This window comes from Panthera onca, chromosome D3 (assembly GCF_046562875.1).
Source record: "Panthera onca isolate mPanOnc1 chromosome D3, mPanOnc1 haplotype 2, whole genome shotgun sequence".
Taxonomy (NCBI): Eukaryota; Metazoa; Chordata; class Mammalia; order Carnivora; family Felidae; genus Panthera; species Panthera onca.
Genome location: NC_138350.1, coordinates 22,282,940 through 22,304,696, shown reverse-complemented (window position 1 = coordinate 22,304,696; position 21,757 = coordinate 22,282,940). Strand labels below are relative to the sequence as shown.

Sequence of the window (21,757 nt, the reverse complement as noted above, 5' to 3'; positions counted from 1 at the left end):
AGCTGCGACAGGTGGAAGTGCTGGGGGCCAGGAGTGACAGGACCAGAGAGAGCTGGGCTTCCAGAACCTGGGAACCGTCTGCAGGGGAATGGCATATCAGGCAGGAGAGGCCTTCCTTACTCAAGAGGCCCCTTCTCGGGGCGCCTGGGTGGCTCAGTCTGTTAAGTATCTGACTTAGCCTCCGGTTAAGCTCCGGTCATGATCTCACAGTTTGAGAGTTGGGGCCTCGCATCAGGCTCTCTGCTGTCAGAGCAGAGCCTGCTTCAGATCCTCTGTCTCCCTCTCTTTCTGCCCCTCCCCTGCTCGCTGTCTCCATCTCTCTCTCAAAAATAAATAAAAACATTTTAAAAAAAAGAAAGAGGCCCCTTCTCTGGGGCTGAAATCAGGAAGGCAAGGACAGGAATCTCTCCCCTTTGCTGAGCAATGCTAGGTGTTGGGCACGGTGCTGAGAAAGTTGATACTTAATCCCTACAACCACTCCCAGTTACAGATGGGGACCCCAAAACTTAGAGTCAAGCAACCTGCCCAAGGTCAAACAGTTGCTCAAGGGTGGAACAAGGAGCTGATGGGTCAGCTGGACACTAAGCTGTAACTCTTGACCACCATAGTGCTCTTGGTGTACTTGTGTTGCTGAAATGAACAAACGGCCCAGCAAAAAGCGCCAGCATGAAACTATGCTGAGCCTGTAGGTATTCTTATGAAAAGGAAAGCTCTGGGGCTCCTAGGTAGCTCAGTTGGCTAAGCGTCTGACTCTTAATTTCGGCTCAGGTCACAATTTCACGGTTTGTGAGTTTGAGCCCCGTGTGGGGGTCTATGCTGGCAGTGCAGAGCCTATTTGGGATTCTCTCTCTCCCCCCTTCTCCTGCTTGTGTGCTTTCACTCTCATGCTCTCTCCTTAAGTAAGTAAATAAATAAATACTTTAAAAAGACAAAAAAGAAAAGGAAAGCCTTCACGGTAGTTAAACCTGCTGAGATCTCACCCTGGGTGCTCAGCTCAAGAAGGCCTCCGGTTGAACACCTCATTTTACGCTCTAAGCCTCACTTTCCTCAACTGTAAAAATGAAGAGAATGTGTATCCTTGGTGTCCTGTTGTAATTAAATGGGACAGTGAATGTAAAATTGTGACTAGCACAACTGTCTCAACAGACAGACTGCTGCACGCCAGGGAAAGAACAGAGTTGGGGCTAGAGACAGGGAGAAAGTTCCTTTGGCAGTCTGGCAGCCCATGGATAGGGTTTTTCGCCATTCCCCCACAGTGATCAGCAAGAACACCCTTAAAATAAAAAGGGTCTTTTGGATTTTATTTGTAGGGAAAACAGGAGAGAGCAAGCTGAGAAGAAAATAATGGCGACATTAAGATATACAAAGAAATCAAGAACGTGGATGGTAGCTTTAAAAGAGGCAAGGAGATGGGGCACTTAGGGGCTCAGTCTATTGAGCGTCCAACTTCAGCTCAGGTCATGATCTCATGGTTTGTGAGCTTGAGCCTCGCATTGGGCTTGCTGCTGTCAGCACAGAGCCGGCTTTGGATCCTCTGTCTCCCTCTCTCAAAGATAAACCAACCTTTAAAAATAATTAAAAAATAAAAATAAAAAGACAAGGAGGGGCACCTGGCTGGCTGTCGGTAGAGCGTGCGACTCTTGATCCCGGGGTCGTGAATTTGAGCCCCAGGTTGGGCACAGAGATTACTTTTTAAAAAACTAAAAATAAATAAAAAGGTAAGGAACCTAGGCTGAGTCCCAGGTATGGGAGGATGACAGAGAGGGACTGCTGTCTGGGAGGTGCTCCAGGAAAGGCCAAGGACAATTCTGGTTGAGGGGGAAGCTTTGAGGTCCTTCCAAGCCAGGCCCTTCCCCTAACTGCTGACTGGAAGCACATATGGCTGTCAAGTAGCTCAAAGGGGCTGGACTGTCCTGAGCTTGTCACTAGCTTTAAAATACTTCTCCTTACAGCCAAAGGATTCTTTTGTTCAGCCAGCTCCTTTGAAGAGGGAAAATCTCTTCTGGAGGGCGACAGGTTCTGACATCCACCCCGGGGAAGTAGAGCCTTTCCCCTGTGCTCACATTCTTTGCAACCTTGTCCCAGCTACTGGAGACCAGCTTTTGTGCTGAGTCAGTTTGGCTGCCTTCCAGCCAAGAACAGTGGAGGCTGCAATGCAGGGGCCATTAAAGGAACTATTTTTAGGCCCCATTTCAATCTTATTCAGCACAGGCGGTGAGATGCAGGGCCTGAAGGTGTCCAGACCAAGGGGATGCCGGCAGGGACAGGGTCCAGGCAAGTAGGTCAGGGAAATGACAAGGAGATCTCACTATGTGGAGAGAAAGCAGCACACGGAGGGAGGTTCACTCTGCTGCCCACGGTACGGAAGACAGAAGAGGGGGAGCGGATTGCAGAAAATCGGGCCTTCCTACATTATATGAGGAGTCACCAAGAAAAATGAGGGACGGGAAGGAAGTACAGCTACTTCCAAAAAGAGACTAGGGCAACGTGCACCTGGGGAGTTTGTTAAAAATACACTTCCTGGGCCCATCTTAGGTCAACAGAGTCCGAATATTAGTGGGAGGCACGGGAATCTGTTTTTCTAACGCCCTCTTGGGATGGGGGACTCACACACACTTACATTTGAGGGCCTCTGGGCAGAAGAGTATCTACCTTTGAATTCAAAAGAATGATGCAGGCTGAGGGAAAGGAGAGGCACAGGTCGTGGTGGTCATTTAGCCACCAGAGAGGACATTCTCCTTTCTTCAAGGGCTCAGGCCTCCATCTGTAAAATGAAGGGCCCTGGGAAGGCCAGGAGTCTCCTGGTTCTTTCTCAGGAAATCCTTATTACTGGGATGCTCTGTTATCAGCCAAGACAGGAGGAAACAGCTTTTATACCAGAGACCCATGTTATCCAAGGATATTTAGTCCACCGAGTGAATAGATGCATGATAAGGAACGAAGTTCAAAGTATGTTCTGGGAGAAAAAAGCCACTTTTTAAAAAATTTATTTTTTTAGAGAGAGAGAGAGACAGAGAGAGAGAAAGCACAAGCAGGGAAAGGGGCAGAGAGGGCGAGAGAGAGAGAAGCCCAATCAGGCCCCAAGCTCAGTGTGGAGCCCGACGTAGGGCTTGATCCCACGACCCTGGGATCACGACCCAAGCAGAGATCAAGTTGGACTCTCAACCGACTGAGCCACCCAGGAGACCCAAGAAAAAAGCCACGTGCCTGGGACTGTCACAAAAATAAAATTGATGTATATTAAAAGTTGCTACAAGAGTAGATATTCATCTTGCAGTTGAAAAGCTTTATCGATTATACTTGCAAGTATGTAATATATACATATATATGTATATATATATATATATACGTATATATATATACGTATATATATATATTTTTTTTTTTTTTTTTATTTTTTTTTTTTTTAGTTTATTTCTTTAGTAATCTCTATGCCCAATGTGGGGCTTGAACTCATGACGAGATCAAGAGCTGTATGCTCTTCCGAAATGAGCCAGCCAGGTGCCCCAAGTATGTGATAATTCTTAGCTCCATCTTTCTATCTTATTTCTTAAATAATGAATTGAATATGGATTTTTGTGAGGGAATGGGGAATAATTTTCCTGACAAAACTATCCAAGAACACTTCATGCCATCCTTCACTTTGATTTTTACAGAATTATAAAAGAGATCGCTTTGCAAACATTTAAGAGGGTTTTACCTATTTCCCTAGGACTTCTCTTAATTCTTTGAGAGTCAAGCTGTTATTTCTTGAGGCACCTATCATGTCAGCATCATGAATATTCTCTTCAGATGTCGCCCGGTCTCACTCTGCCAGAGCCTCACTAGATGATAGCTCTGCATGTGGCTCTCCAACACCATCTTCATCAACTTCAGGAAATCTGGCAATATGTACAATTATTCCTTGTATTGGTCTTCTATGTGTGCCATACTTTCACATGTTTATAACATCCAACGGACAGAATGGCCACAGGAGGCACTGACAAAGTTAGTGGAGGGAGAAAAGAGCTTTTGCTTTTTGTGTTATGCTGACTTGGCCTTCCCCAGCCACCTCCTAAGAGCAGGGACCTGGGGTAACAAACAAGATAATTGTCCAAAGCAGGAACAAGAAAGGTGAGTGGGGACAAGAGGGCAGCATGCTTTGATAGAACCAGAATCTTCTGCACTCTGCTTTTCTTGGCCACCTAGGGAAAGCATAGCTGTGAAAGCTCTTTCACACCATGCCATGGCCCCCAACTGCCCTTCCAGACTGCAAACCTGCCTCCCTCCATCCCAGGGAACCACAAGACAAAGTCTACTTGGTCAAGTGACACTTTAATAGGCTAGAAATAAAAAAATCTGTCTTTGGAGAATATCAAGAGCCACCTGTGGGCCAGAACAGAAAGCAGAGGCACAGCACTTAGGGCCTAGGGAGAAACAGCAGGCTGAGTGGGAGGTCAGCGATGGCTGAAGAATCCTTGAGGGTGGTTATATTTAAATGGCTTCATCCTGCTGGGACCCCTAGAGAAACAGGAGATGGGAGATCAGTTAACACCATACCCCTGGGTTGAAAAAATAAATTACAATTCATCCACGCAAGGGAAAACTATGCAGCTGCTGGGGGGAAAAGGAACATTGTGAGAAAAGCAGACTGTAAAACATAAATGCCTGCAAATGCATGAACACAAACCTGGAAGGACCCACACTGACAACAGGCACAGGGCTTGGGTACCCTCGCTTTTTAGTATTTTTACAGAACTACTTGTTATTGTCTGCATGTTTAACAAGAAACGTATTTTATTTCTATAATAAGAAAAATAAAGGAGAAAACCTTAAAATCCTCCTTTGCAAGGAGAGTCCCATGTAGGCAGGAGTCTGGGAGTGAAAAGAATCTGCACTAAGTGCCTGCAAAGAGCTATGTGCTTTATACTCACTACTCTCCGGTGCTGTTGCCACCATTTTATAGGTTTTACAGATGAAGAAACAGGCTCGGGAAGGTAAAATGCCTGAGATTTTATGGTCAGAAAGTACACAGCCCAAATTCAAAACCAGGTCTGACACCAAAGCCTACTGGCCAGAGGCCGACTGACAACCACGGCCAAAGCCCCCAGTGCTACAAAGCTAAGGTGCTTTGGCTATAATCCTGGGCCCCCAGGCCAAACACACAGGGCCCCCAAGCTGCACAACTCCAGTGAGTGATGTCCAGCTACAGGGCCTCTTTTGTTTGTCTGCCTATGACTGACATTCACTGGTAACTAGAAAGGATCGCGGATCCTGGTCTGAAGAAGGGGTGTGTGTCTATGTGACCGTAGAGATGAGGAGAAAGAAGATTTTTATTCCAACACTAATGCAACCACTTATTTATGTGAGGGCTTACTCTGCGTACATCATATTCGGCACTTTACAAGCTACATCTGGTTTAATTTCATCCTCCCAACAATACCTGAGGTTGGTATCTCAATCATCAATCAGGTATTGTCAATACCTGAGATGCTGTTTTACCAATGAGGAACCTGAAGCTCACAGGGCTACATGTAGACCTCCCCACACAGGATGGAGCTGCTACTTGAACCTACATCTTTCTGGCCCTGAAGCCCTTGCTCATAACCACAATGACAGATACCTCCCAACACCAGAGGGGCACAGAGTCACCTGGATGAGTCTAGGCATGTGGCTAATGGAGAACCCACAGGCTGAAAGTAGCCAGCCACAGGCAGGACCAGACCTCGGGCCCCTGCTGCCAGGCCAGCGCTTTGCAGCCCAGCCCCTTGGCCTGATCCCAGTGGTCAGCTGGACTCCAGGCCAAGAAATTCACATCTCACCAATCATGGAGTTAACTGGATCTGAGTAGCCAAAGGAGTACCTTCCCAGCATGCCCTGACAGAGGAGCTCAGCCTGGGTGACACACAAAGCACTTCAGGAAACAGATCCTTTGGGGACCATTAGATAATAGAAAATAAACACCGACCGTGTAAGAGCTTCCACCCTGAAAATGTGTTACAGCAGACTGAGAAGGTGGGAAGAACTGAGTTCTCACACAGACCCACCAGGGAGAGCAAGTCCTAGAAGCCACCAACACCTAGTCACTGCTCCGCCTCCCAGCAGCCACTTGGGGGCTGGAACTGGTTATTACCAGGTAACATGAAGAACCAGGCCAGGTGGAAGTGCCAGATGGAGGCGGGAGGATGCTGGCACAGCTTCCAGAGGCTGGCACTGGCTATCTGAGAGAAGGTGACGGGCAGTTAAGGCACCTTTAGACCGACAGGGAATAGGGGGGATGTGCCCTTCCCCTCTCCCAGACACCATTTCTCCCCAGCTGCTTGCTCAAAAGGGAAGGGATACCTGAACAGTGTGGACTCTGGAGTTTTGAAACTGACTCTTTTAAGAACAAGAACATGAGTTAGGGGGATGGAAGGGAGAGAAAGGACCTGACAAAAGTAAAATGGAACATCGGCTAGAAGTGCCATGAGCACAGACAGGCTAAACACCAAGCTGTCAGGACCTAACAGCATTTTGTGAGCCCCTGTCTGTGCCAGGAATCATTCTCATAGCTGACATAATTTATCTCTAATTCCTCATGAGGCAGACTGTATACTTCTACTTCAGCCTTTAGGAAATAGGCCCAGAGCTAAAGTGACTCTGCCAAGGTCACATAGCTGGTGAGGAACAAAGCAGAGATTTGCACTTATGTTTATGGTATTTCAGAGCTGGTTCCTTCCACGATGCCCGACTGCCTAAAGCTGTGGTTGTGGCAGACTTGTGAGCACCCCAGGAAGAGTAGGGCATACCCTGGGACTGCTGGGGCTATGTGTAGTTTAAAAAGCTTATTTGGACAGAGAAAAGCAAACCCTGTTGTTTTCCAGAAAAAGCATAGGAAGTTCAGCTACATCTTCTTGGTCTGTGGTCTGGTGCTGCTCACTTAGTGGGTGGCCCACCTTCAGGGGGTGCTCGTGAAGAACAACTAGGCCAGGATGGTAGAAGTGGGCGGCAGGGAAAGTTTCAGGAAGGAGGGAGCAAGCTCTCTCCAGAAAATCCAGCTATGGAATTTTAATTTCTACTGTGAACACAGACAAGCACACCTGGGAACACACACACCCTCCATGCCAGGCTTTGATCTCTGCCCCAAATCCCTGAGAGAGGCAGGGCTGAAGGCACCCAGAGCCCCAGCGCTCCCACCCCTCCCCTCACCTGAAAAGCCGCAGACACATCTTCTCCTGGGGAAATTCCTTGGGCCCCTCCACGCTGTCGTCATGGCTCTCCGTCTCCAGGTAGACGTCCAGCAGCACACACAGGCGCTGCAGCTGGTTGGTCAAGAGCTGATGGCTGGGTCGGGGGCCACAGAGCTCCTTGTAGCACACGTTGACCTCGCTCTCCATGGCCTAAGGAGTGGGAAAGCCAGGAACCTAGCACTACCTTCAGACTGAGTGGGTCTGGCAGCTCCACAAGAACCACAGCCGGGCCTCTGCAGGAGCTGGGTCACACCATCTCAGGCAAGACAGGCTTGTCCTCAGGACAACAGGGTCTTCCTGATTCTGACCCATAACTTTTCCTGCCCAATACTTGCACAGCCAAAAAGATGGAGGCATGTAAAGAAGAAATCTCAAGATAAGATCTAAGTCAGAAAGTATTAGGGTTAAAAGCATGATCCACGGCCAGAAGACCACTACAGCATCAAATCAACAGAATGATAAATTAATAATTAATAGCTGCAATGATCTTATACACCATCTCATCCCACCACATCTGTGCTCCCGAGTTTATTCACAATTCTACAGAAGCCCAAGACAACAACTTTTCAAAGCAAGTATTTATATTATCTCCATTTTAAAATGGGGTGACCCCAAACTAGGTAAGTTGTTAAGATGGGTCTAGGCTTTTTCTTCTACTATACCACACAGACTCCAGCAAATTCTACAAATCCTGGCAGGTCCCTCTGTCCCTAGGATCACGCCAGTGGGCAAGCTTTCAGCTGCAGTAGGTTCTGCCACCTCCCATCTCACCAAGGAGGCTCTCCCCACTCCTCCCATTACCCCCATCAGAGCCTTACCCGAATGTTGTCATCGTTGCTATTGGTTTTCTCTCCTTTCCAGTTCAGACACAGCTGGAAAATGGGTGGGATGGAGGAGTAGCCAGGGTTCAGCACCACGGCAGCTTGGAGTTTGGCTGGGAAGGGAGGGGGAAGGAGGAAAAATCAGTTCTGAGACCCAGCTTGCCAGCCACGGACCCTTCCCATTGGATCTTTGTCTTACATTAATCCTAGTACTGCACAGAACATTCTGGTCTTCTGTTTTTGTTCTACAATCTCTGAAGTAGAATTGCCAGGCTGCAGAATGTGAAGTCCTGTGACTCTGGTCCCTCTAAGGATGCAGAGGTGTGTGGACTCTCCAGGGTCTGGTCCACACTGGGTCTGCCCAAGTGTTATATTTGCTCCTTTGACAGAAGTTTAACTGGCATTTCTTTCTTTGCCCACAAGTTAAGGATTTTTCCATGTGAAGGCTTACTGTTTTTTTCTAACAATATTGTGTATTAGCTGTTACATCAACATATTTTCTCTATTGTTTCTTTTCTTTTTATGTATTTTGTTATGTGAAACTTTTTAATACCCAACATTTACGGAGTACTTACTGTATTCCAAGTACTGTGCTAAGCCCTTTATATACATTTTACTTCAGGTTTATTTCGACCTACCAATGACTGCATGAGATGGGTACCGTTATTATCATCTCCATTTTACCTATAAAGAAACTGAGGCTCTCATAGATACTTCCTTAAGATCAAACAGTTGCAAAGCAGCAGTGCTGAGTTTACCTAGAACTGTCTGATATCAAAGCTGTGTTCATAGTCCTTACAGGAAACAGTTGTATTTTTTAACATATTCATTTTTTTTCTGGCGGCAGCCTTTGCTTTTCTCCATAGGATGACATTCACTTTTACCACGAATGCGCTAGATATGCCATTCCTTTCTCATTATTTATGGGGGGGAAAAGAACTATGACACACCAGTAATTCAAATAACAGAGGACAAGAGAGTGGAGGTTAAGACAATTCTTCCCTGACACCTGCGACCACATTTATTAAAAAGTGAGTCCTTTCTCTGCTGTATTGCTTCTGTCCTAACAGTTGGCATGTATTTCTGGATTTATCTCTATTAAGTTTTGTTTTTAACCCATACTATGTAAAATTTTCAAACTGATCTGTTGTAAAATAAAGGATTACTCATGTGTCTCTGTGTGTATATGTGTATATGCATATATGTGAGTGTGTATGTGTATACGTATGTATATGTATACGTATACACATACACACACACACACACACACACACACACATACAGTGCATTGGTGGTAAAAGTGAACGTTATCCTATGGAGAAAATATTTTTCTGTAATTGCTGTGCACTTATTTAAATTTGACTCTTAAATTTTCAAATTCTGCAATGCATCTTATGAAAATTTTAATTATCACATTCACTGTTATGGATCTAGAACACTTACTACCTACATAAGCTTTCATCTGGTCAACAGGAAGCAGAGTGATGTCTTCTAGTGACTTCCCCCTCTTGGGGCTTTATAAATTTCTTGGACTACATATTTGTGCCTTTTCAAAACAGTATTGTGTTATTTAGGGATGAGACAAAAGTGATTTTTGAAAGTGAAAAGGATGGGAAGCAAATGTACAAATTCCAAATAGGAGTCACCAATTGTTGAGGGAGAGAATGAAAGCATGAAGTGCCCTGGGGACCTCAATAGTATCTAAAATATTTAATTTACTCAGGATATTTTTAAAACATACAAAAGGCAAGAAACCAAGGTAGAGAAACTCTAATATCACAGAGTGCAACCTTTCCTTGTATTTCTCGCACTTAGACCCGCAGACAACCAACCCCCCGAGCTCTGTAGCTACAGCACCGAGCCCCAGGGGTCAGATTCCGTGGGCAGTGGCAGGTCTGCCGAGGCAGGAGCTAGAAGACAGCTCCACAAGCAGCACCCAGGTGGCTCCACAGAAAGCCGTGGCAAATTAGACTCCAGGACAGCCGTGAGGAACCACAGCTTTTGATGCCTCCAAAGTGAGTGCAGAACAGCAGACAGGGAGGAAGGTCCTACTACCCTGCACTTCACAAACTGAGAGTGGTTTGTTGGCCCTTCTGTGAAGAGGAGGAAGAACTGGTATCTGCTTTTAGAGAACAGTAAAGCAAAGGGCTAAGTGCTCAGGCTCAGATCGCATTTGTGACAAAGCCTCAATTTCCTCACCTATAAAATGGGAATACGGGTTTCCCCTGCTATCCAAAAGTACAGTGTTCCTATGAAACCTTCCGTAAGTCAAAATGGCATAAGGAGTGGAGCATCGCCCACTTAACTTTTCGAGCATTAATGCCACTTTACTTTTACACAAGACCTATATTAGTACAGTAAGGGTTTTTCTTGCAAAGGTGAACATCCTCCTTTCTTTCAGTTAGCGAAAACAGCACTAATGTAGGTTTTGTGCAAAAGCAAAGTGGTGGAATGCAAATTTTAGGAAAGCAGGGGGTACTTGCATTACCACTCCCAGTCATGAGGATTAAATGAGATAAAACATGTATGTGGCTGTGTTATAGAACAAGTCCTCACTGAATGGTGGCTCTTACAATCATTACTACTATTTGCTAAGTCACCCCAGCAAGATTCTAGGATCTTTTGCTTTCTTTGGGCAACCTTCAGGAATGTTTTATTCTTATTAGCTTCCCTGGCCTACCACTGTGATCAGAAGAGCAATTACCTGTGCCCCTTTCCACGAGTGCCATGTAGTAAAGATTGGTGTCCTCAGCCAGTCCTGCCTCCACAATGTCCTTGGTGAAATGCAGCTCCTAGAAGTCACCACAGAGGAGGGAATTCCTGGATCCTCCAGTCAAATCCCTTGCCCTTCTAGGGGAAGGGCAGGAGCTGAAAGATGACATGGATCTTTGGGACAGCAAGGGTGACGTGTCACTCCTCCACTTACCATGTAATCCTCATGGGCAATTGTCACCCACTTTACCAGGCGGGAGACAACCTTTGCAGGAAAGAGGTACTGGCAATCACTGGTAACTGGTACAATGCCATGTTCTAAAAGAGAGCAAGTCGGGTGGTATTACAGGTAGAAATCAGATGCCACAGCTGGGTAACTAGGATCATCTGGAGGGCTCAGGTGGCCCTGCCAGCTCTCCAGATACATGAAGCATTTAGTAGGTGCCCTGGTCAACAACATGTGCTAGGAATCCAGCCACACCAACCTGACCTTCACCCCTGCTATGCGCTTGTGGCTGGACCTAGCACCAGCATTCATGGTGCTTTATCTTTAATGCAAATGATGGCCAGCAAAACAAAACCCCCCTGGCAGCCAGAACCAGTGATGGTGCCTCTGCAGCAGTGACTGTTAATTAGATCAAATAGCCAAGAGGGCTGTTTTCTCACAGCTGACCTTGATGGAGGAAATGACTGAAGTGTTCTGTGTCAGTTTCTCTAAGGGAGAAGAGTTAGAGAACTGCTCCAGGGCAAATTCCTGCTGGTGTTTCAATCCACAAATATGCCAACACAGTAAATGCTGTCTAGGATGACAATCATCCAACCTTGGGACAAAACAACTTTAGCAATGGTGGTGGGGAAGAAACCCACAAACAATGCTGCCCTGCAGGGATCAGGGTCCGTGTGGAATATAAGAACTGCCCCAGATTGGTAAGGACTCCAGATGGGTCCTGGAAACCTAATGCCTTTCCTGACAGTGATTCTTTTCAGTCAGAAAGATCTCAACCCTCACTTCCCCTCAAGTGCCTTATACATGGTAAGTCCTCAACAAGTATTTACTGAATGAGTAAACGAAAAGGAACACCGATATGGCCACCACCTTGGTCAATGGCTCGTTAGCTCAATGGCTCAGAATCACCTGGGAGCTTATGAATAACACTGGGGTTCATCCTCACCCTGGAGGATGTTAGCTCAGTGGGTCTCAAGGGAGGTTTGAGGGGGTGGATCCCTGGATAGCTGTATCAAATAAGCTAAATGTAAGCTCTACAAAGCATGAAGTGGATTTCTACTAAATATCTGTTAGAATGTACACCCAAATCCAACATGCGCTAACCTACAGTAAGTTGTTCCTGACCAGTCCACTAACCTGGACCACCCAGGAGGCTTTGGGTCTCTTTTGTGAGCTGGGACAGCCCTGATAGTCCTGAGGGGAGCTAAGATCCCTGCCTGGATGGACCTGTAGCTCTCCCCAGAGGTCCTGCCAACACCTCTGCTCAGCAAGAGCCAGGCAGTGTCATCAGGATTTAAGAAACCTGAGTGAAGGACTAAGTCATCTTTGTCCCTGTGTTGTCCATATAGGCCTTAAGCCACAGCCACACATCAGCTTACCCAGGGATGCAAACTGTTTGTGGAGGGCCAGGCGGGATTGAACCCTGGTCTTCAGCAGTTTCATGGTGGTCTCCATGTGGCTGGCGCTCAGCGAGTGGTCAGCAATCACCGTGTGCTGTAGACGACAGCGAGAAGCACCCTGAGTGCCCCCTGTCCTTGTCTCCAGGCATTGCCTCTCCTAGGCCCTCCTTGCCAATGGCAGCCAGGACCACACACATCCTGAGGTGGGCACCTTATGGGAATGGCAGGGTTCACCTGCTGTGACAGGCCAGATGCTGAGTTCCAGTAGGAATACAGGATGCTGGAATCTCAAGAGGCCTGGCCAGCTCCTGAGAAAGGAAGGCTTCTGCTAAGGTGCCAGATGCCAGATCCCTTGGGGTTCTGGTGATGCCTCATTTTTGGCACCTTTGTACACCATACTGAGGGGCGGTGGAGCCTGGAGTCATGTAGCACCCAGAGCAAGGACTCTAGTTACTTTCATCTCGAGGGCTACCAGGCTCAGGGAGAACCAAAGGTACCTACACATTTGTGGGCCTCAGACATTTTTAGTATCCTGAGTGGAGGGAGGACAGACCATAGCCCCAAGGAAAAGCATTCTGATACTTCAAAGCCCTCAAAGGCCATCCAAAGCCTTTCTGGAGGCTGTCTGGGGGGTGAGGAAGTAGAGATCCTTAGCCAAGGAGACTGGATCCACAGTGTACACACCTGGGGCTGCTCTTTGGGGAAGTGGAGGCCACCTAGCTTCTGCACCCACAAATAGGGGTGACCTAGGTCAAGTACGTAGTCTCTCAAAGTCAGGATGCTGCAGAAAAGAACACAGCAATAAAATGATTTTATAAGTCCTTTCTGCAGTGGTCCCAGGATACAGCCTTCCTCCCATGCCCCTGAAATGGATGGTCTCACAGGCTAGGCCACACTCACAGCCGGGCTGCCAGCAAAGTCTCTAAACTTCATCACCTTCCTACTGTGAATTTCACCTCTCCCATGTTCCCTTTTCTCTTCCCCCCAACTCATAAACAAGTCTCAAGTCTCAATATAAAGTCAATGCCTTTGATTTCTTCACCAGTCCACCAATTTATAAAATATTTTTCAGGTTTTTAATCCTCAGAGAATTGAATGTTAAACCATGTTATCCTCTCATGTGTTCTTATCATGTCCTCCAAGTTTGATCCTTCCACCCTTCCTCACTATTCCATGACCTTCATTTGCCCCTTGTGTTCCCTTCTTTTGACATAGCACTCCCTCAAGCTCCAGGGTCTCCCTTGCCCCCTGATAGGCCTCTGACCCTAACAGGTCTTTAATGCTGGGCTTGAGCTGCCAGAGAAACTCCAAAGCAAAGAGACTGGGAAAGGAGGAAACACTGCTGACTCACCCAACTTTATCAAACTGATACTGATTGGCTGGATTCGGAGTCTTCTTTCCATGATCCCCTGGATACAAACAGCTCAGGACTGAGTCAGGAGACAGCAAGTCACTGGAAAAGCGGTAAGACCGCAGTGAAAACACGGCCAATGCCTTGCCTTGAGGCAGACTTGGGCATCTGGGGATAGTAATGCCACCTATCATTAATGATCATGCTACCACTTACTGAATGCTTCCTGTGGGCCAGGACAGTGGAGGGAGGACAGACCATAACTCTTTATACTTGAGGTCACCAGATCTCACACTCTATGAGGTATGACCATTTCCATTTTACAGAGAAGAAATTCAGGCTTTGAAAGATATGGCTTGTCTAAGATCACACTACTAACAAGTGCTGGAATAGGGATTTGCACTGTGTGATCAAAGACAGTAGTACTCCTACACACTAAATTTTTTGAAAACCCTATCCCTTTAAGAGAGGTATATGGTGACAAAGGCCTTACCTTCAGGGGAGCAAAGCTCTGTGACACTGGAGATAAAATAATCACAATTTTCATAACAGCAGAAGAGATTCCTTTCTACCCCCAAAGAGCAAGTAAACAGCTTTAATGGTGTGCCTATCTCACTTTGACCAAATCTCATGCCACTCACAGAAAAAGGTCCCCTTTATGTTCCCAGAAAAAGACATTATCACATGCGCTGGACACAAGGTGACCCAGGGCTATAAGCAGAGAGACAGCATCACCGCCACCCATCTGGAATGGTTAGGGCACAGCCTGTAATTAAACGCTGACAAGTGGAAAAGGGATGGAGAGGGGAGAGGAAGAGGATAATGGAGTAATCTGATCACAAAGGACAAGGCTCAGTCTTTCTCTCAACCAGCAGGGGTTCTCCTTCATCTTTTCAGGTCTGGTATCAGGAGCAACTCAGGCAGAATGGGCTAATCTTACTGCTCAGAGCCCAGGCATGACTTTAAGAATTTAGCAGTGGGGCGGTGGCAGCTTTGACTCTTCCTGGTTTCCTGTCTCTCCCAGAGTCTCTCTGCTCCACCTCACTGCCTTTCATGGAGAACTGGCTAGAAATAAGAATTGTCAGTCGTTTGGCCAATATTATTTAGTGACTATTACTAATAAATAGAATGAATCAGGAGTCAACAAAAATAAACAGAACAGCTAAAACTCCACAATAACGGTTTCTAATTAACAAAACCTAATGAAAGAATCAAATCTCCTTGAAAAATTTGCATCGGTAATATGTGGTTCAGGACAACTGAATTTGGTGAAGATAATGGACATAAAAGGAGAGATTATATACAGTCATAAAAACAACACCAAAACAAAAAACTACTCAGTCAAATCTTTGTTGTAAAATAATAATAGGTAAAAAGGGATTAAGAATTTGGTAAGTAAAAGTGGAAAATCATTAAAAATAGTTTAATGACTTAATGAAAAACTGATTAGTAGTGAGTCAAAATATCCTAATGAAGACCATTCTGTAAAATAATTTCTTGAAGAAAATTCAGCACGGCTGGTTAAATGTTAAAATGTTTGTATGAAGAACATCAATTTCCTAACGAATTAATAGATCCTGGCAACAGTCATCAGTGCTGCTAACGCCACAAAAATAGAGACAGCCTGTGCCTCCTGATGGAAGCACTCAACATTTATACCATCCTGCTCCCTCATCCCTCCTGCAAAAAAATCAAAGTGGAATCTCACCAAGCCTCTAAACCTAACTATAATTAACGTGAAATACCCAGGAAGGTAGTAACTCACTAAATTCTAATGCAAGGATGCAATCATCAAAATCCAGACTGGGGAAACCTACAAACAACCCATTCTCTTTGACAAACAGATGGCAGGGACATTCAGATGAAAAGATGCTTGAGAGAAGCTTCACCCAATTGCAACATGTGGACCTTATAAAGATCCAGATTCAAAACCCAAACTATAAAAACAACTAACAAAAAACACTAAGAGAAAATCAGTGAAATTTGAACTCTGAATGGATACTGAATGATATTAAGGAATTAGTATGAGACTGTGATTATATCAGGGAGAAAAAAAAGTATCCCTGTGTTACAGTAGATGAATAAATAGAACCATACACCAGGCTGGTATCTCCAGGGGCCAAAGCAGCCTGTACTTAAGCAAAGGCCTCTGAGCTGGCAGTTTGGAACTCTAGGCCCAGAGCTCCCACAACTGTCAGATGCCTCCTGGACCTCAGTTTCTCCATCTCAAAAATAGGGGGATGAGCTAAACAACACCTGAAGGCCCATAAAGATACAATCCTGGTTTCAGGGTGGTGCTTCCTTTTGCATCCCCTCCCTCTTTTGGGGCCACGGATGATAGTTGTAGTTTCCTCCCCTTGTAAAGTTATTATCGATGATAGTTGTAGTTTCCTCCCCTTGTAAAGTTATTGTGAAGAGTTAAAGCAAATTCATGATGATAAACACATTACCAAGTGTGACATTACCAGCTGTCATTACCAAGTGCTTCACTTATGCTAAGCACTAGACCTGATCCTTCATAAATACCCTGGAAGTGTATATTACAATTCATGACCAGAGTGAGGAACCAGCCTCAGAAGCCAGGAAACTTGGCTAAAGGTGCACACACAGGTATAAGTGGCAGACCCGGGAAACACTGGAGCTCTGAGCCCAGCTGGTATCCACTCAGCAGTACTGTCGCCAGTACTTGCATGTGCAAAGCTTAGGGAGAAGCTGGAGTTAAGTATGCACTGAGGCCAGCTGGCAGCCCTCTTCTTAGTAGGTTTGGCATCTGAGAGGTGAGCAGGCAGAATGCTGGTGACAAGGAACTCCACCATGGCCAGGGCCCGCAAGCTGCTAGACTGAGAGCTCTGGCCAGGCAGTGTAACCGGGCACTCTGAAGAAGCAAGCCCTGGGCTCCCTCTGCTGGGGTCAGGTGAGAATAGGATCAATTTCATCCAGAGTGCCCTAGCGTGATCAAATAACTCTTGAGTCCAGGGACCAAGGCTGCGGCCTGAAGGGGGCATGGACTGTAAGTGTAGGGTAGAGAACACAGGGACACCAGGCAGCCATGGGAAGAGCCCCACCCCACCAGGCACCAGACTTGTGTGTCTCCCTCAGTGGTCTCTGTATAGCCAACCCAAAGACTCAAGTGTGCAGGAGTACCAGGCCAAGGTAGTGCTCCTGTGAGGCTATTTCAGGCCCTCTTGGCCCTTTTCCTTTCTTCCCACTCCTAGCGTGGAACAAGACTGCCACAGCCAGGCGCTTCCTGGGGATGCCAAACCTGTGGCCATCATTACCGTGCCTCCACTCACCCTCCTCAAAACCTCTTCCTGCTGCCAGGTAAGGACAACCTGGGACTGAGCTGGGCTATGAAGCAAAAGTCCCAGCACCTTGGGAAAGAGTAAATGAAGGCCTAAATTTGTCAACCTCAACATGTCTGCCAAATTCCATTTCTATATTCACACCTTTCCACTTGTCAGAACAAGCTGCTGCTCTGCCCTGCCTACTCAATTTTCCATACATTGTAGTCATTTTATCATCTGCTGTGTAGTAAGAGGACCAACTTAAGTCAGCAAGTGCTTTCTAAATACCAGTGAGGTGCCAGGACTTCCAGACGCGGACATGACAACAGAAGTCAACGGAGCAGTGCACCTCCTCAGAGCCAGTGTGCGCAAGGAACCAAAAGCAGCCCGCGGAGAGGCTCTCATCACACCCACTCCCATGCCCCACTCTCCACAGCGCCTGCCCAGTACCCTGCACTGATGGGGGTGATCAGCTCCGTGGCGGTTGTCACTTTGGCCTTTACCGTCATGATGTTGAGGTTCATGAGGTAGTAGAAGGTCAGGTGAAGCACACTGTCATCTGGAGGGGGAGGATGAAAAGAAGACCATGTACAAGTTGAACATGAGAGCAGAGTCTACAGTATTATGGAACTGTAAAAGCGAGGCTTTTAAGAGCTTTTACTGTAAAAACAGAAACTCAATAGCAATTTTATATTGAATAAAAAATGTCTACAAATTCTTTGTAACTCCTCTCTCCAAGAGGGGGAGATTCATTTCCCTCCCCTTGAGTGTGGGCTGGACTTAACTGTTTCTAAAAAGTAAAATATCGAAAGGGAGCAATCAAGTGATCATCAAGTACCAGTGACACCATGTACCCCTGATATGATGGGATGATGAACCCATGTCTATGGTATTCCTCCCCCAAACCCGTAAGCTCAGTCTGATAAGGAGAAAACACAGACAAAGCCAAATTGAGTTTTTCTACATAGTAAATAAACCTGGTCTTCAAAGATGTCAAGGTCATGAAAGATAAGCAAAGACTGAGGAGGAGAAGACTGTCCTGCCTGCAGGAGACTAAGAGGCATGGCAACTAAATGTCATGTGAGATCCTGGACTGGATCCTAAAATGGACAAAGGACATTAGTGGAAAAAACAAGGAAATCTGCATAAATTCTGTGGTTTAGTTAATTGTACCAATAAAATTAACATTGGTTTTGATCACTGTACTATGCTTAAGTAAGACGCTGACATTATGGGAAGCTGAGTGAAGAGCATGAGAAGTCTATTATTACGGCAACTCTTCTGAGTCTAAAATTATCTCAAAATAACAAGTTTTTAAAAAAAGGTGAAGTGTGTAGAGTATGTTTCCATTTGTGTAAAAACTAAAAGGAGAAGGGGATAAATATACAGTTGTATAAAAGCTTCTAAATATATAGAATAGTTCTAGAAAATACGTAAGAAATCTGTCACCAAGAGGTAAGACCTTGGAGGTAAGACCGAGGACTGGAGTCTCAGGTGAGAGGGAAACTTACATGTGACAGTTAGCTCTTATACTGTGTATATTGCTTTATCCATACAAAACCAGTTTCAAATCATTCTCTGCAGAACACAAACTTCTACTTATGTGTATGATATTAAGTACACTGGTCATAGTACTCGAATCCTGCACACTCTTGTGACTTGTTCTGTGTATCTGACTTAGTCAATTCAGAAATTGGTATAATTTTATCAAGCATCCCTTATGTGTCTAGTTTCGTCTCTGTTGTTATGCTTATGACTTAGAGAAAAAAAATCAAACTCCATGCAAAACAATGATGAAAAACAAAGAAATATGAAACCAGATCTTTTTCTTGGTCAAAAAGGACTTTGGCTTGCTGAACCTTGTGCACCTGCAGCTAGCAAAAGCCTCAAATGCTATGGATCCTCCAGAACAAAGGGAGCCAGACCTTTGCACTTCAGGTCCAGCATGACAGATAGCGGGTGCCTCTTCAGCATCTCCTTGCGCTTGTCATCCAACTGAACTCCCAGTGTGGGTCGCCGGCGTTTCTGGACAAAGGAAAGATCAAATCAGATGAGCACTGGTCATACGAATTTGCCCCTTCCTTCTCCCTACTGGCCAGGGCCTCAGCCCCACTGGCTGGAACCTGCTGCTTCAGCTATCCAGCTGCCAGACCCCAGCAGCTCTTTCTTTCCCACCTCTTTCTTCTGCTTCTAGGGAAGATGGCACCTGCCAACTAGCAGGCCCCAGTGCAGCTGCTTGACACATTCAGGAGGGCAAACGGCTCTCACCGTGGTCTGCTCCTCTTCAGCATCGGAGTCGCTCTCATCATCTGCAACCACAGAGAGAAAGCATCTGGAGGTAAGGAGGTTCCCAGTGCTCCTAAAGTGCCTCAACCCATGGGGCTTAAAGGGGCTGAGACTCTGTCATTTGTAAATGGGTTTCTTTAGAATACATGATAAACTAATTTGCTGCTGCTGATTCAGTATAGAAAACATGGTGATGCGAGAAAAAAAGGAGGAATGCCTCATAATCCAACTGCCTCTATTTTTGAAGGTGCTTTTTAATGCAAACCTATGGACCACAAGCCCCACCCCCGTTGTTGGTAGTGGTGGTAGCAACAGTAATATAAATAGCAACAGCAGTAACAGTTAATACAACTTGAGGGGTTGCTATGTGCCAAGAATGATGCTAAGAACTTTGCATGTATGACCTCATTTAATCGACACAATAATTTTACATGAGGTATTACTATCCTGTTTTGACAAGTAAGTAAACTGAGGCTCAGAAAGGCTAAAGAGGGGGCTCCTGGGTGGCTCAGTTGGTTAAGTGTCTGACTTCGGCTCAGGTCATGATCTCACAGTTCATGGGTTCGGGCCCCATGTCGGGCTCTGTGCTGATAGCTCAGAGCCTGGAGCCTGCTTCAGATTGTGTGTCTCCCTCTCTCTGCCCCTCCCCTGCCCGTGCTCTGTTTCTGTCTCTCTCTCAAAAATAAATAAACATTAAAAAAAAAAAAAAAGAAAGAAATGTTAAAGAACTTTCCCAGGATCAGTGAGCTAGTGAGTGGCAGGACCAAAATCCACAACCAATGCTTTACCCCGTCTGCCCTTGAGCATTAAGACATTAAAGTCAAGCTCCCTGCTACTCAGAACGAGTACAGATTATTTCCAAAGGACCAGCACTGTCCTGAGGTGTTGACCTGGTGCCCCTGAACCCAGCTATGGAAGACTTGGGGAAGGATCCCGACCACATTACCTTGGGAGTCTTCAGGAGGCTTAAATAGAGCCTTGGCTTCGTCCACACTGCCTTCGATCGCCACAGACAACGTCTTATCTGTGAGCAAGAAAAAACTTTGTAGGACAGCTGCTGAGGGAAGGAGCTAAACTACACAACAGGCTAACTCTGGGGCTGCATTTCTTCTGCCTTTGTCACAACTCCTAACTGACTGGGGGTGGAAAGGCAAAAGCCCTTTCTCCACATGAGGAGGAACAAGGTGGGAAACTTAAAGCTTTTTTCCATCATTTACTGAAAACAAAGAATCCAAAGTGCAAATTTTAGACAAGCACCACCTGACACTATGGTGAACGCTTCCCTTTTCAGGCTTACACCAACATGTAATCCCACCCTAGCGCCTAAAGCCACGGGATACTCCTCTGCCAACTGTCTTAAAGGTTATCATCCAGACGCCCTAACTGTTCACATCTCAGAAACAACGGTTCTCATCTCAGTGCTTGCTTACTCTCTATTCTGTACTACACCAAGCAGCTGGCTGGTACTGTCACATTTAACTGGGAGGCAGGACAGTGCACAGGAGCTTGGACCCTGCAGTTTAGTCCCAGATCTGAGTCCCTGCCCCACCAATTCCTAAACACCTAGAAAGTTATTTCACTGCTCTGAGCCCCACTTTCTGCATCTATGAAAGAAATCTTGTCTTGACAAATGGTAACTGCCTGGTTGGGTGGCAAAGACCAAATGACCTGATGCTTGTAATTGTACTTATAACATTATGTTTTTCTTTTTTTTTTTTTTTTTTTTTTAAATTTTTTTTCAACGTTTTTTTATTTTTTTATTTTTGGGACAGAGAGAGACAGAGCATGAACGGGGGAGGGGCAGAGAGAGAGGGAGACACAGAATCAGAAACAGGCTCCAGGCTCCGAGCCATCAGCCCAGAGCCTGACGCGGGGCTCGAACTCACGGACCGCGAGATCGTGACCTGGCTGAAGTCGGACGCTTAACCGACTGCGCCACCCAGGCGCCCCGCATTATGTTTTTCAAATTAATGTTTAACCTTCACAACAACTCTATGAGAACCATACTATTACTATAGCCACGAGATGAGAAAATCAAGGCTCGGAGAAGTTAGACACATTAGCCAGGAAGTAGCTAAGCTAGGATTCAAGACTAGGTCTATTCAACTTGAGCTTGGTGTCTTAAACAGGAAGGTAAGAGGGCTGTTCCATGGCACCAGGACTGACACTTTCCCCAGGAGACACCTGGCCTGCCTTTGTGGAACTTTGTAGGTCTACTGGGAAGTCAGACAAGCCACCACCTCTCTTGCTCCATTCAAAAAGGTATAAGGGGGACACATGGGTGGCTCAGTTGGTTGAGTGTCCAACTTTGGCTCAGGTCATGATCTCACTGTCCATGAGTTCGAGCCCCGCATTGGACTCTGTGCTGACAGCTCAGAGCCTGGAGCCTGTTTCAGATTCTGTGTCTCCCTCTCTCTCTGTTCCTCCCCAACTCATGCGCATGGGCGTTCTGTCAAAAATAAACATTAA

General features: G+C 46.0%; 1 protein-coding gene across 5 annotated transcripts in view; it reads right to left on the bottom strand.

Annotated features, from left to right (window-relative positions):
* Window positions 1–4,295: 4,295 nt before the first annotated feature.
* The window catches only part of THOC5 (THO complex subunit 5), a 31,927-nt gene continuing 14,465 nt past the window's right edge, over window positions 4,296–21,757 (bottom strand). For all 5 annotated transcript variants that reach the window (XM_078435604.2, XM_078435603.2, XM_078435602.2 and 2 more), the window contains 12 exons: window positions 20,235–20,312; window positions 19,271–19,311; window positions 18,928–19,027; window positions 17,453–17,561; window positions 13,719–13,820; window positions 13,052–13,148; window positions 12,347–12,461; window positions 10,956–11,059; window positions 10,734–10,821; window positions 8,027–8,142; window positions 7,168–7,358; window positions 4,296–4,500 (listed from right to left, as the gene is read on the bottom strand). In XM_078435604.2, the coding sequence (XP_078291730.1) occupies window positions 4,437–4,500; window positions 7,168–7,358; window positions 8,027–8,142; window positions 10,734–10,821; window positions 10,956–11,059; window positions 12,347–12,461; window positions 13,052–13,148; window positions 13,719–13,820; window positions 17,453–17,561; window positions 18,928–19,027; window positions 19,271–19,311; window positions 20,235–20,312 (1,205 nt within the window). In that variant the 3' untranslated portion in view covers window positions 4,296–4,436. The remainder of the gene's footprint in view (window positions 4,501–7,167; window positions 7,359–8,026; window positions 8,143–10,733; window positions 10,822–10,955; window positions 11,060–12,346; window positions 12,462–13,051; window positions 13,149–13,718; window positions 13,821–17,452; window positions 17,562–18,927; window positions 19,028–19,270; window positions 19,312–20,234; window positions 20,313–21,757) is intronic.